Source organism: Anastrepha obliqua, chromosome 1 (genome assembly GCF_027943255.1).
Source record: "Anastrepha obliqua isolate idAnaObli1 chromosome 1, idAnaObli1_1.0, whole genome shotgun sequence".
Lineage (NCBI taxonomy): Eukaryota > Metazoa > Arthropoda > Insecta > Diptera > Tephritidae > Anastrepha > Anastrepha obliqua.
In genome coordinates, this window is record NC_072892.1 from 76,639,754 (window position 1) to 76,655,419 (window position 15,666).

Sequence of the window (15,666 nt, forward strand, 5' to 3'; positions counted from 1 at the left end):
ATTGATGGCGAAAAGTCCTTATACACTTTCAACATTCTTTTATAAATTTCCTTTGCCTATAAACCTTCCATAAATAAAAATTCAATCACTGCACGATACTTGATTTTTCCCATTGTAAAAGATAGTGTGACACATCGATACTAAATGGCTTCTAACCAAAGAATGAAGTGACAGATTGAAATCCAGCTTTACATACATACGTACATATGAAGAGGGTACCAACTTAAAAAAAATGTAGGCTAGTTGCAACGCCCTCTCTTATCGAACCGCAAAAGTCATTGGACAACCTAGTACACAGAAATGCAAAATATAGTCGCAAAAAGTCTACATCAAGAAATAACAAACAAATTACAACTGTCAATAATCGAGGAACCATTTTATAAACACACACCATGCAACATAATAGAAAATGAAATATATACACTATATTGGGACACAGCAATATATATACATATATAACGGTTGACATTTTTTATGAGGAGCTTTTTCATGGCAGAAATACATTCGGAGGTTGGCCATTGCCTGCCGATGGGTGACCGCTATTAGAAAAAATCATTTTCTTCATTTTGGTGTTTCACCGAGATTCGAACCTGCGTTCTCTCTGAATTCCGAATGGTAGTCACGCACAAACCATTCGGCTACGGCGGCCGCCGACATAGCAATACATACAGATAAAACCATAATTAACAATTGGCCAGATATAACACTTACTCGTATGAACAAAACCAATAAAACCACATTCTTCATTGAAATTAGCACCACAAGTGATACAAGCATACACGGGAAATATACCGAAAAAATAGAGAAGTATGAGTACAATGAACTTACACAAAAAATAAGATGCATATGGAAACAAAACAGTGTTCGAACGATTCCGTTTATAATATAAGCCAATGGTATATTACACAAAACATTTATGCTTAATCTGAAACATTTAGAAATAAGATTCATCACAGAATTCAAAAATCGTGATTCTTAAAATGTGCAATATAGCAAGACATTTTTTTTATCGAAATATAATAAGTAATAATTAAAAAGTGAAATGAGATATTCAAAAAGAACGACGGAATTTTTTTTAATTCTATATCAAATAACAAAATAAAAGAGCAGCCCGACACTGCCGTCGTGCTTGGTGAAAATAGACCCGAATCGCGCAGTATGCGGGGTGAGATTGGCATGGGATAATAATAATAACAATAAGTTTAAGAAAAGTATTTTCATAAAAGGAATTAACTTTAAGCTACTTGTCAGTATGTCCCGTGCAAGTTCACTCGACTACGGCGATCTTTAACACTTACTGCGGGAAATGCATGTTTTTGTTCGAGGGCATTCTTCAATCATTTCAATATCGCCAAGGCAATCTCCCGGCCCAGTGATCAAAACCAACTTGTCCTCGAATGCGTTTTTTGTCTGGCCAAAAACATTTTGCGTTTTTTTAAACCAATTTAGTACTTTTTGAGAAATTATCTTAAATACAAACCCGATCATAAACTCTTCGGTATAATTCAACTTCTCCACTGAGTATAAAGTATACTGAAGAAGGCGGATCACCTTCTTTTATTATTTTTCGCCCAGGTCCCAAAAACATAAATTTAATGACTGGTACCAATCTAGCACGTACTTTCTGTAAAACGAATATTTATTCATATTAGCTTTGGGAGGTCTTGCAAAGACAATAACCAACATTATTTGGATTATTATTTGGTTTCTGCAAGCTTCAATAAGGCTATGTGCTATGCATCAAAAATGTTGGTTAGAGCGCTGCATGTATCTACAAATACCACATTAACATACAAACGACTAACCGGCGGAATTCGAGAAAAGCACGTTAGACTCGCGATCAGATTAACCAATTTTTTTCGGTCATCTATTGAACGCAGGTTGGGATGAGTTCGCAGCAGCATTTTTTCCTATAAATTATTAAATAAAAAATGTCGTACCACATTAGTAAATTATAAGGCTAAATACTGGTTGATTTTTTAGCTATTATCTTCTTAAACAGTTGGTTTAAACAGCTGATGCACGTTTCCTGTTTTGTTTCACTGTCAAACATCTTCAGTTTGGTCTATAATATAACCATGAATCGTCTTGCAAACGAACAACGCTTGCGAATCATTGAATTTTATTATAAAAATGTGTGTTCTGTTAAGAAAGTTTATTTTATGGTCAGTTTAATCGACCCATTCGAGCTATTGTGACTAAATTTAGAACCGAAGTTACATTATTGGACATCAAACCATCAACACGCTTACGTAGAGTGCGAACTGAATAAAATATCGCAGCTGTATCGGGCAGTGTTAATGATGGCCATCAATTATCGATTCGTCGCCGTTCGCACCAATTGGGCCTCTGTTATTCAACAACGTGGAAAATTTTGCGAAAGGATTTAGGTGTGAAGCCTTTCAAAATATAGCTGATGCAAGAATTGAAGCAGAACGACCTACCGCAACGCAGAATGTTTGGTGAATGGGCTCTTGGAAAGTTGGCCAAGGATCCACTTTTTTATCGAAAAATTGTGTTCAGCGACGAAGCTCATTTTTGGATCAATGGGTACGTAAATAAGCAGAATTGTCAATTTTGGAGTGAAGATCACCCAGAAGAATTGCAAGAGCTACCAATGTATCCGGAAAAGGTCACAGTTTGGTGCGGTTTATGGGCTGGAGGTATCATTGGACCGTACTTCTTCAAAGATGCTGCGAATCGTAACGTAACTGGGAATGGTGAGCGCTACCGTGAAATGATATCCAACTTTGTTTTGCCCAAAATGCAAGAGCTTGACTTGCACGACATGTGGTTTTAGCAAGACGGTGCCACATGCCAGACAGCACGCGTAACAATGGACTTGTTGAGAGGCGAGTTCGGTGAACATTTTATTTCACGTTCGGGACTTGTCAATTGGCCAGCCAGATCGTGCGATATAACGCCTTTAGATTATTTTTTGTGGAGCTATCTTAAAGCTCATGTCTATTCAGACAAGCCTGCTTCAATTAACGCATTGGAAGACAACATTAAAGCATTTATATGTGAGATACCGGCCGAAACATTGGAAAGAGTATGCCAAAATTGGACTAAGCGGATGGAACATTTGAAGCGCAGTCGCGGTCAACATTTGCATGAAATAATCTTCAAACAATAAATTATATGTACTGTACTATCGATTTAAATAAAAATTGCATGCATTTTTCTGAATTTTACTAGTGTTTTTTTGAAAATTATTCCTTATGAAAATTATATTATCATCATTAACACTGGCCGATACAGCTGCGATATTTTATTCAGTTCGCACTCTACGTAAGCGTGTTGGTGCTTTGATGTCCAATAATGTAAATTTGGTTCTAAATTTAGTCACAATAGCTCGAATAGCCGCTTCAGTGGGTCGATTAAACTGACCATAAAATGAAAGAAGCGCGCGATAAACTTTCTTAAGGGGGTAGTATGGTATTTTTTTTTTTTTTAAATTATTCTATAACATCTTAAGATTATTGTGTGAAAGTTTGAAGTGCATTAGAGTAAAATTGACAAAGACACAAAGGATTAAGTATCTACCTCTCCAACCGGATTTCACAATCTTCACAAATCTTTAAACGCGTTTTTCTCACACTTGCCTTTTTTACGGTCGGTGTCCACTGTAGATTCATATCTACTGCACCGATTCTTTTCAAATTTGGTTTTTTTGTTTCTTTACTTTATTCACGAGGTAATGACGTCGAGTTTTTTTTTTTAAATTTTGTCATATTTTAAAACAACAAAGTTTTCAAGTTTTTTTTATGAAAAATCGGTGTTTTGACTTCAAAGCGCTTTAAAAAATTAAAAAAAAAAAAAAAAATTCGACGTTGTTACCTGCGAAACTTTATTAGCTGATGAAATCAATTTGGTTTTTTGATTTTAGTTGATCCAGTAATGAGTTCTGAGGGACACCGCAATAAAACTATTTTATGAGACGTCCGCGAAGATTCGCTGCCACCAACTCATTTCTCCATAAAAATCAATGAAAATTTCACACAATATTCTTTAAATATGACTTTATAATGAAGTAATTTTAAAATTTTGAATAAATCAACTGTGTCGACAAAAAAAATTTCGAAAAATATGCTTGTTTTACACCGAATTAACCATACTACCCCCTTAACAGAGCACGCATTTTTATAATAAAATTCAATGATTTGCAAGCGTTGTTCGTTTGTAAGACGATTCATGGTTAAATTATAGACCAAACTGAGGATGTTTGACAGTGAAACAAAACACGAAACGTGCGTCAGCTGTTTAAACCCACTGTTTAAAAAGATAATAGCTAAAAATTCACTCGTTATAATAAAGAGACAGAAGAGATATAAATAAATTGTAATATTGGGGACATTAATTTTTTTTCCTTTAACTACCTATATTTAAGTAGTTACATATTTTTAATGAGAAATATGTTTTGCTTTCTATAAGTGTTATTTAAAGCGCATGATAAATCAAAAAGCAAAAATAACAAAAATTAATATACTGCAGTGACACATATTACGTTTTCTTCTTAGTTTTACACCGTCCTCGAACTTCGACTCATCTGTATACCAGATTCCCGGGTTAGATTGAATATACGGGTTACCTGCCTCCCAGAGCGTTCGATCGAAAATACATATCTCGAAATTTTTAAAAATCTTTGAAGCAAGTGTATTTGTATCACGCAATTGTAGCACAGGTTTTTTTTATAAATTTCGTTGCAACTATATATGTATCTAGCAAAATTTGTGAAATTCCGGAATCTTTGGTCCGAAACATTGTTCAGTCATAGTGCTGCTAGAGTAGCTTCCTTCTCTATGATGATAGCGCAGGGACGTATTCGTATAAGTGCACTGAGTGTATCAGTTATGCCGACGAATATCAATCGTAGGAATTTACTTAAGTCTGCCCTTGCAGTTCTTTGTCTAGTTTTAGGTCACCATGCTGAGGACGCATATTTTGTTTTACAACAGGCGAAGCAGAGCTTTTTATAAGTTGATTTATAGTAAGGCAGTCTCTGTCGATTTGCCCTGTTGACAGGCCAACTGTTTCATGCATAGAGTTCGGTCTTTTAGATTTAGTTCTCTAATGTGTTGTTCCAACAGAAGAGATGCTTAATATAGTTTAGACAGGATTGGGACTATAGTTTTTTTGTATATGTTTCTTGTTCCACAAAATAACGTCGCAAAAGGAAACAGCGGCCCTCAAAAGCTGTTACAATATCTGAGCGAAGCTGTTCAGCTTCGGTTTCAAGCTTTTGCTCATACAAGATTAGTAAGCTCGAGCTCTTTTGATCTTCTTTAAAGGAGATCCCAGTTATCCCAGCCATGCGGAGATTTTTGAAAGCTGGTTTATATATATATATATATATATATATGTTTTGCCGAGCCCCTCCTCCTATTTGTGGTGTGCGTCTTGATGTTGTTCCACAAATGGAGGGACCTACAGTTACAAGCCGACTCCGAACGGCAGATATGTTTATGAGGAGCTTTTTCATGGCAGAAATACACTCGAAGGCTTGCTATTGCCTGCCGAGGGGCGACCGCTATTAGAAAAATGTTTTTCTTAATTTTGGTGTTGCACCGAGATTCGAACCAACGTTCTCTCTCTGAATTCCAAATGGTAGTCACGCACCAATGCATTCGGCTACGGCTGGTTTAGGGCCGGGAAAATAGCAAATGTCGAATACAATGTGTCAATACCTTACATTTTGTGAGAATAGAAGCCAGTTAAGGGCATTAACAAATGTTGGCTCATTGACACGATTTATAATACTTATGCTATCACAACTAATAAACTCAAGAAGGTATTCCATTCACCCTATTTTGGTTGTTTTGTATTGGCATCGCAGAACCGGTTCTAAAGTTGGTCTCCTCCTCACCCGAATGGTATCCGAGGGCTAAAATAGCATCTTATTCTCCTCTAGGATTGGGAATTTTTGCCCATACCGCCAATTGATCCGTCGTAATGAACCGTAAAAGGGAAATACACGTTAGTTTATTGCTTCGAAATATCCCCGTTCTTGGGCGAGGGCTACTGACATAAATACACTTACCATCAGCTCTGTTAATGTCTTTTGCAACACTATTAACAGGGACGGGCTCCTGGCTCCTTATTTCATGAACATTCTGCAGAAAACATCAGATGCTGCTTTGGCATTGTAAATTTTCCTTGGAGGCACATAAGGCATCGATTCAATTTATAGGTTGGGAATCATTACCTGCGGCTTTTGTAGCCACAAGCAGTCGATTTCCTCCCCTACTTCTACCCTCCGCTTCTCTGACTTCTTCCTAGGTCCGAGTTGGTTTATGCTTACTGTCGCTCCCCTAGCCACCGCTGGGAGCGAAGGTTGGGAGTTTCGCCTTAGTTTGACTTAACCAAGCCCATGGTTACCATAGAAGCCTTGCAGCTGGACATTGGATTGACGGTGATGGAAGAAACCATCAGTGACGATCTGTGCGTTCTCTTGAGAAACATTTATATGCATTTTATCGCTGGGGTTTAAAAAACTATCATGTTACTTCCTTGTTTGTTTCAGTATGACGTTCTGAATAGTTTTAATCTCTTCTCCAGACCGGATGGTAGCGGGGTAATCGTGTGGTACTACATATACCCAGTTTAACTTCACTCAACGCATACTAGAATGATATGCGCTGCTGAGCATCTTTGCCATCGTGACGAGGCATGGGGGTCTTGGCACTTCGCATAGCATTATCCCTGCTTTCGGAGTCAGCTTCTAGACTCAGATGTTTTTCCGGCACTTCTTCTGGTGGACTTGCATTTGAAGAACGATCTATTTTCTTTGGTACGCCCGTCGAGGGACCAAGAGGTTCTTTGGAAAGCTCTTTGACCCTCTCAAAGTCGAGTCCTCAGCCAAATAACGCTTGAGACATTGGCGAGCAAGTCCGAAAAGCCTCTTACACACTCGAGCTGGACCAGGTTTATCAGAATTCGGCGGGAGGAAACACAATGATGCCGCGTTGTACAAAATTATTCGTCGTGAATCTAAACTAAGCTTCGATATGAATTTTAACCCTTTCTTACACTTATTCCAAAAGCTCACAATAAAACACAAACACTATACAAATCTATGTCTTTTATCCGAAGTTTCAATCATTGCGTCCCCAGGTATACGGTGGTGGCCATATCATATGCAACAAACACAGTATTTACGAAAAATTGTTTGTACTTTATAAATATATAAAAAAAAATGTTACTTTTATGACACAACTTAAAAAGTACGTGGACAAAACAAATGCAACTTTTTGAAAGCTATCGTGAAAAATAGTGAAACTAGTATTTTGTTGCAAACCCATTGCATTTTATGACTTCGGCGCATCGTTTCGGCATTGACGCAATTAAATTACCAATAGTTTTCCTCGGGATCGATTTCCAGGCTTCTTGGAGTTTATTAAAAAGTTCATCGCCATTTCTAATGCTAGTCCTGTCTATCCGCCTGTTAACCAGTTCCCACAAGTTCTCAATCGGGTTGAGATCCGGGGACTGTGGTGGCCATTCCATAACATCAACTTTATTTTCGGTAAACCAAGACTTTACATATTTTGCCGTGTGTTTCGGATCATTATCCTGTTGGAAGACCCAACGCACCGGCATTTCCCACTCAGCATATGGCAGCATTACGTCTTCCAAAATGTTTTTGTAGCCATAGCGGTCCATAATTCCATTAATTTTATGTAATGGTCCAACTCCATTTGCAGAAAAGCAGCCCCACACCATTATATTGCCTCCACCATGCTTAACCATTTTCTTGCAATAACGAGGATCATACCGTTTATTCACTGGTCTTCTCACATAAGACATTCCATCACTATCTATCAAGTTAAATTTTGACTCATCGCTGAAAAGGACGGTTTTCCATTTGCTGATCGGCCAATTTAGATGCTCCTTGGCAAATTTCAAACGCTTTTGCCTTGTTCTTCATTGAAATCATAGGTTTGTGTGCAGGACGGCAACCTCGCAGTGAAGCTTTCAAAATTCGTCTACGCACACTTCTCGTGGATATTTGCAAATTTAAGTCTTAAGTCTTTTATTATTTGTCTTGGAACAATTTCTGGATTCTTTTTTGCCAGTTGTACTATCAGGTTGGCTGGTTTTGCGTGTGCGCCCTCCTCGATGAATAACAGCAACCTCTTTTCTTGTAACAAACCTTTTAATTATTCGCGAAATCGTACTTTTGTGTATGCTGTATTTTGCAGATGTGCCTTTCTGTGTCATTCCTGTCTGAAAATCTGCAATAATTCTCTTCCGAAGTTCAATTCCAAATTTGTCTCTTGCCATTATCAAATTCGCGAAACTTTATTTAAATAAACACACTAATTTATTTGCAGGAACGGTTGATATTATACTATATGCAGTATACAAGCTATTTTGAGTGACAGATAAACCAAAGACAACGAATAAAGTACCGTTACAATAGTTTTACTTAAACTATTTTGAAGAGTTGTATTTGTTTTGTCCATGCTCTTTTAGGATTGATGTAAAAATGGGAGTCTATCTTCTTTAAGGGAACAAATACTTTTCGTTTGAAAACGTAAAATAAAAATATATGGTACATTCGAAACTAATATAATTTCCCATTAAATCAACATTCTGTAAATTTTAATGATAAAATATCTACACATTTTTGCAAATAGGATGTTAGTTGCATATGATATGGCCACCACTGTATATATATATATATATATATATAATTGGCACGTACACAACTTTTTCTAAGTTCTCCCTGAATTCCGAATGGTAGTCACGCACCTACCAACATTCGGCTACGACGACCGCCCCAAGATAATGACCCTGAAATTTATGTACAACAATAGATAAAGTTAAACCGTGATACGGAACATGTAACGATGGAAATTCCACAATTACAAAGAAGTGACCAGAATTTCTGTTTTAGACGTAAAGTTAATAAAAAAAATATTGACTCATTGAGAAATTATCTAAATATCTAAACAAGCGAGTTAAAAACTCTTAAAACATCTCGAATTGTGACAAATTTTTATAATTTATTATAAGGTATTCATTAATATCATAAATGTTTTAATTTTAATACTATGCACTTATTTATGATATATTAAATGATATTTTGCGACCCATTTTGACAATTTGATCTTCCTAGATCACTCAAATCGCACACCATTGCTCGTGTGCAATTTTAAAGTTCTTCTTTTTAAATTATTCCATACGTATTGTCACTTTATTGCATTTTTCATTAATAAAATTTATGACGTTTTTCGAACTTATTTGGGAGTAAAAAAATTTCAGAGGTCGGGCCTTCTCGATGATTATATCAATACAAGCATATATATATAATTTCAATGTTAATTTTATCCATTCGTCGTCATGGTCTATATGTGTAGTAATCGCTCTTTGAAACTTTGCACTACTTATGTAATATATGTATATTAAGTAAACATATCTGCATGGGAGTTTTTTATTGCAGATTTTACATTCAGATTCATCTCCGTTTTCGAAGTAAAATATTCTTACGAATTTGTTACGTTTTTATTCAAATAAAATGTCCCAGAATAATTCCCTATTCGTACACACGTCAGCTTTCTTTATCGAGCAATTTCTGTCCCACCATCTTGTGTCAAGGCGATTTTATGGCTTCGTTTTGGTAATTCATTCGCTCAGTAAACGTTGCCAGTCGTTTTCGTGAAGTTCCTCGGTTCGATACAGTACGATTTCATTCAAGGCGTCCCTATAGAATGCGGTGTGATTAGAGTAATTGATTCCCTCTTCTTCCATTCGCTTTTAATTAAGAAATGTCAGTAAAACAGAAAGTTGTTGTTGTGTTGTGAATGCCCGACTAACAAGTTTTTAATTTCTTTCTTCTATTCTCTTTCCCTTAATAGTTTTAATTAAAAAATGTTCTTATAGCTCAAATGTCACCACCTTGAATAGATTCGCCTTGATCTCAGTTGTTTGTCAAATTAATCAAAGCATAGCATGTAGTGATAAACAAAGCAAAGGCAAAAAGACATTCATGAATAAAATCAACACTATAGAATATAGAACCTTTTCATTAACAGATTTTTAGCGCAGCGTTTCTGCAAATACAGTGGGGGTCACCTGCCATATACTCCAATTAGTAAGTTTTGATGGGATATTTGTAAATAAATTATTTGCAAGTGGTCATAGACGCGCAAGTGCAGCGTTCCAACATCTGTACGAACAAGTGCGCGCACTTTACATCTACAAAAAAAAAATTACAAATTTCCAAGCATTACTTAGTTTTTTTTAAACATCTATATTCTACAGCAAACATGTTAAATTCCAATTAGAATTAGCAATTGATGCAATTGGTTTATATTCTCTAATTCATCAAATAATTAGAATGAGTTCAACTAATACCCATTAGATAATTGAAATTTTTATTCCAATGATAAAACTAATTGCAATTAGTTGAAACTAGCAAAAAAAATTGGTTTACCTTTACAATTAGAAATCTAATTGACTTCTGCTAATGCAATTAGATATTTAATTAGCTCGAATTAGAATTAATTATTTTGATTAAAATACATTTTTTGCAAAGAATTATTAAAGTGAACGAATAATGATGTAACTTACATCATGTAAGTCACTGTATGTGGAAACATGTGGTTATTCAAGTACCGTAATTGTTATCAGGCGGTAATTGTTTGAAATGTAAATAATTAAACGTGCTTTGCAATTTGTTGCAACTTCAAACTTTGAAGTGTTCGCATCGTTTAATATTCTAAATGAAAGTTGTATTTCTGTTAACTTAAAAACATATTTATTTGTCGCAATGTCGGAAGAAATATCATTTGCAATTGAATTTTCTGGTGATTATGAGAATTTTGATGTTACATACACGCCGTCGAAAGAATCAAAGAAAAGGAAGGTGTTCAATGGAGATGGTGAACAATTTTTGAAGAGACGTATGGAAAGCACTTTTGGCAATATAATTTTCACCTCGAATTTTTATATTGAAGTTAAGAAGGTATGAAAGTTTCATTACAAAACTATATATCGAAAGTCCTTGTTGTGCTGTTAAAGTACTTGTGTAGTGTGCCGTAGTAAGTTCACTTATGGGTGTAGGTTAACATGAATTTTTGGACGAAGTAAAGTATCAATCAATTTTATATAAAAACCTTGTATCAGATTTCAGAAAATAAAAAAGATAAAATAATCGGAAAGTGCGTTGCTTGCAATAAGGTGATTCGCGGTTTTACGGGAGTCTCTTCAAATTTTATCAGCCATCTCAGAGTGCGGCATCCTAAAATTCATAAGGAATATCTTACGAAGAAATCTAAAAATGAAAACTTGAGTATTCAATCAAATTTCGATAAGAAACTTATTGCATTTCTAGTGGATTCAGGCTTGCCGCTTTCCCTGGTTGAAAGGCAGTCATTTATCAACTTAATTGAGGGTATTGGCCTTAAGTTAATGAGTAGACAGACGGCAATGGAAAAATTAGAAGAGCTTCACAAACGCATGGAAGAAAGTGTGAAAGCCGAACTAGCCACAACGAAACATGTCTGCACAACGGCGGATATTTGGTCAGGAAATCACAGAAGCTTTTTCGGATACACCTGTCATTGGCTTGATAAAGATTTTAAGAGGAAATCAGCTGCTTTGGTGTGCAAAAGGATGTTTGGAGTTCACTCTGCGGAAGCAATTGGGCATATCATGGCCGACATAAATACTTACTATGGTTTAAATAGAAAAAACATTGTTCTATCCGTAGCTGACAACGGGTCAAACTTTGTCAAAACTTTTAAGGAATATGGAGTTGATAATGCCTCCTGTATGGAAGACGACGGCGGCCATGATATATCAGAATTCCACAACAAGATTTGCCTCCCTAAACACAACTCAGGTGCTCTAGCCACACATTAAGTCTTCTGGCTACGTCTGATTTAATAAAAATTTTGAAAGCCGATGAATCCCTATTCCAGTGGAACAATATGGTAAGAAATATTTTAGTTAATATATTTTATACTATAATAGAATATAATTTATTTAGGTGTTCAAAAAATGCGATAATTTGTGGAAAAAATGCAAATGGCCAAAAAGTTCGGAAGTGATACAGGAATCTTTAGGTGGATGCCTCGTTGTGCCGATTGTGACGAGGTGGAACTCGCTATACGACGCCGTTGCTCGACTTCTCCAGCACAAGCCAAAACTGGATGAGTTGTGCGATAAATTGAGCCTGCCGCGTTATACATCCTTTGAACTATCATATTTGGATACATACAAGCAGATTGTGGCGCCTATTGCTCAGAGTCTGGACTTTATGCAAGGCGAACAGAATGTTGGATATGGTTGCCTTTTGCCTACAATTATCACTCTGAGCAATAAATTGATAAAAATCCACCAGAAAATCGAGCATCCATTCTCTACAATTGCATTAGAGCTGGAAAAGCAATTAAGAAAACGATTCCGAGCTTTCTTTGAATTAAATGTGGAGGCAGATTTGGCGCTAGCTGCAGCTGCACTGATTCCAAACGTAAAGTTGAGCTGGCTGAAAATATTACAAAAAACATCACCGCAATTTACATGTACGCGAATAACGGAAAGGGTTATTTGTATCATCACTGATTATGCAATCAAGCTGAACCTTCCTACAACAAACGAAAATCGTAAATGTGAGGGTTCGTATACTGAATCGACCTTTTACGATTTCAGTGATGGTGGTAAGTTCTGCATAAGTAACACATATACATACATACTTATATGGTATTTTTAGTAAATCTGATTACATTTTTCCAGAAGGAAGTACTGCTTCTTTGTCAAAATTGACAGAGGAGGGTGAAAGCATGCATTTTATTTCGAATATGATGCATCAATATTTGAATGATGATGATAAAACTTCCAATATATGGTCCAAATATCCCACATTAAAGGACATAGCACTGTTTTGCAACACGCCGCTAACGTCTTCAGGCTCTGTGGAGAGACTATTTTCCTTTGCGGGCATTATTAATAGTCCAAGGCGGAGTCGCTTGACTGACTTTTCTTTTGAAAAGCTCGTATTGCTGAAAGCGAATATACCCGGTCATTCTAGTTATTAAACAGTTAGTACATACGTTAAATAGATGTTCATGTACATATTATGTAATATACATAAGTAATATATATATGTGTGAAATTCATATTATGAATATTTCAGTTTTTTTTTTTGTTTTTCAAAATATCAAAATAATTGATTCTACCTTCTACTCAAATATGAACGAGACGGTATCAATAAAACGGTCCGCGGATGACATATGGCAAAAATAAATTTTTTGTTTTTGGTAGGACTGTTATAAGCTTACATGGCAAATTTCAGCGTGATTGTCACATAGTTTGTTTTCTGTGCTACTGTAAACAAGTCAAGCTCGAGTGTGTTCTTCGAATTTAACGATGGAAATTCAAAGAATTTGTTTGAAATTTTGTTATTCCAACGAAATTTCGGCTTCGGACGCCTTAAAAATGTTGCAGATAACCTATGGGGACTCTGCTATATCGCGTGCACGTGTTTTCCAGTGGTACAAATCGTTCAAAGAGGACCGTACATCAACCCAAAAAGTCGCTCAAAAATTAACTGTTTTTTTCGATTACGAAGGTGTGGTTCACTCGGAGTTCCTTCCGCAAGGCCGATCGGTTAACGCTGAATATTATTTAGACGTTTTAAAGCGTTTGCGCGAGAACATTCGTCTTAAAAGGAAGGAATTGTGGGACAACAAGTCATGGTTCTTGCATCACGATAATGCACCAGCTCACACATCACGTCTTGTTCGCGATTATTTGAACAAAAATAATGTTAATATCGTTCCGCAAGCACCGTATTCGCCTGATATGGCTCCATGTGACTTTTTCCTGTTTCCCAAGCTCAAGTTGCCGCTCCGTGGAAAACATTTTGAGACAATTGAAGTCATAAAAGAGAATTCGAAGAACACACTCGAGCTTGACTTGTTTACAGTAGCACAGAAAACAAACTATGTGACATATCACGCTGAAATTTGCCATGTAAGCTTATAACAGTCCTACCAAAAAACAAAAAATTTATTTTTGCTATGTGTCATCCGCGGACCGTTTTATTGATATGCTCTCGTTCATATTTGAGTAGAAGGTAATTCGAGCTAATTGAATATCTAATTGCATTAGCAGAAGTCAATTAGATTTCTAATTGTAAAGGTAAACCAATTTTTTTTGCTAATGGCAACTAATTGCAATTAGTTTTAGATTTGGAATAAAAATTTCAATTATCTAATGGGAATTAGTTGAACTAATTCTAATTGTTTAATGAATTAGAGAATTTCACAAAAGAAGGTTAATTAGCAATCATTAGCATTATCTAATCATTATTTAACATCTCTGTTCTGCAATATAACTCTTACTACATACACATATGTATACATATTTATGTAAATTGTTACTTCATAATATTTAAAAATTTTAATTTTACAAAAATATTTGCAGTTGGAAACTTCTGGAGGCTACAGAAATGCCTTGACTGCGCCTCAAAGTAGAGCTAAAGTGGCATTGATATTCCTTTAAATTCTTCGAGATAAATCGTTAGATGTGTTTTTAGTCACTTAATTTGAAGAAAAAAATTATGAAAAAACCATGTTGCTCGCAAATAATATTTGGATAATGATAGAATTGCCTCCTAAATATATGTAAGTAAATGCCTCTAAAGAAGCAACATACCGAACGTCCAGCGAATAAACGGAATATTGTAAAGTATAAGGCTGCCAGAAAAAAACATAGAAATCTGCCTTATTACTTCACCTTTTATCATTCCGCCATGTTTCTACACTCATACTCATACGTATGTTCGAATGTACATACATATGTGCTACCATAGATTTTTAAAAGACTTACGGCCATTGTAAGGATTCCGACTTTATGTTGTGGCCGAATAAGCATGGCTATATTTTTCTTAACATTCAGCGAGAGTTTTTGTTCACTGACATCCACTAACCAAATTCTATTTATCATTACACTTCGTATAACATTTTTTAATCTTAAACGAGCTATTTTCCTTTTCACGTCTCCTTCACCACGTCCACGCTTGGTTGCCATTGCTTAAATTGTAGATTTTATATGGTAATCCTTCAATAGTTTAATAAGAAATACAGAATGTGTATTTGGAATGAAATATATGTACGAGTATGTCTTTTTATTGTGTATGTTAATCTCAAAATTTGTATGTTGAATAAATTCTTTCTGTTTAAAATTGAAATATTTTTCCAAGGAAACCTTAATTCTTAAAGCTTTGATAAGTGGTGACAATGGAGTTCTGAAACTCCCGTATAAAAAGTTGTAAATCGACAAAGAGGTTGAAGGAAGAGGAAAAATTAGCATCCCTTTGGAGGAAAAGGTAATTCGAAAGCAAGCAAAGTAGGCACTTAGTAGTGAAACTTACATAGTTTAAGAACAATGAACTCTCATTTGGATCAATTTTGAAATTTCCCTTGAAAGGTCATGAGTGCTCAACGAACTTGTAACCCTATATCACTAAACTTTTTTTTTTTCTTTCCCCTTTATTTTATACATCTGTCCATTGACATTAAGTAGGTTAGGCTATCTTGGTTGGCAACAATCCACGCATAGACCTTTTGGTGCCTAGCGATACCAGATGGAGGCCGACCTCTATGAATACCTAAAGTAGACATCAAGCATTTGAGACGTCCTCCAGACCCACAAATA

General features: G+C 35.7%; 1 protein-coding gene across 2 annotated transcripts in view; it reads right to left on the reverse strand.

Annotated features, from left to right (window-relative positions):
* The window catches only part of LOC129235526 (uncharacterized), a 35,842-nt gene extending 20,670 nt beyond the window's left edge, over positions 1 to 15,172 (reverse strand). Inside the window, exons 1-4 of one of the 2 annotated variants that reach the window (XM_054869413.1) lie at positions 14,839 to 15,172; positions 1,806 to 1,910; positions 1,481 to 1,624; positions 1,299 to 1,410 (exon numbers count right to left, since the gene is read on the reverse strand). In XM_054869413.1, the coding sequence (XP_054725388.1) occupies positions 1,299 to 1,410; positions 1,481 to 1,624; positions 1,806 to 1,910; positions 14,839 to 15,039 (562 nt within the window). In that variant the 5' untranslated portion in view covers positions 15,040 to 15,172. Of the gene's footprint in view, positions 1 to 1,298; positions 1,411 to 1,480; positions 1,625 to 1,794; positions 1,911 to 14,838 lie in introns of both variants that reach the window. The other variant, XM_054869414.1, reaches the window with a different exon arrangement.
* Positions 15,173 to 15,666: the final 494 nt, after the last annotated feature.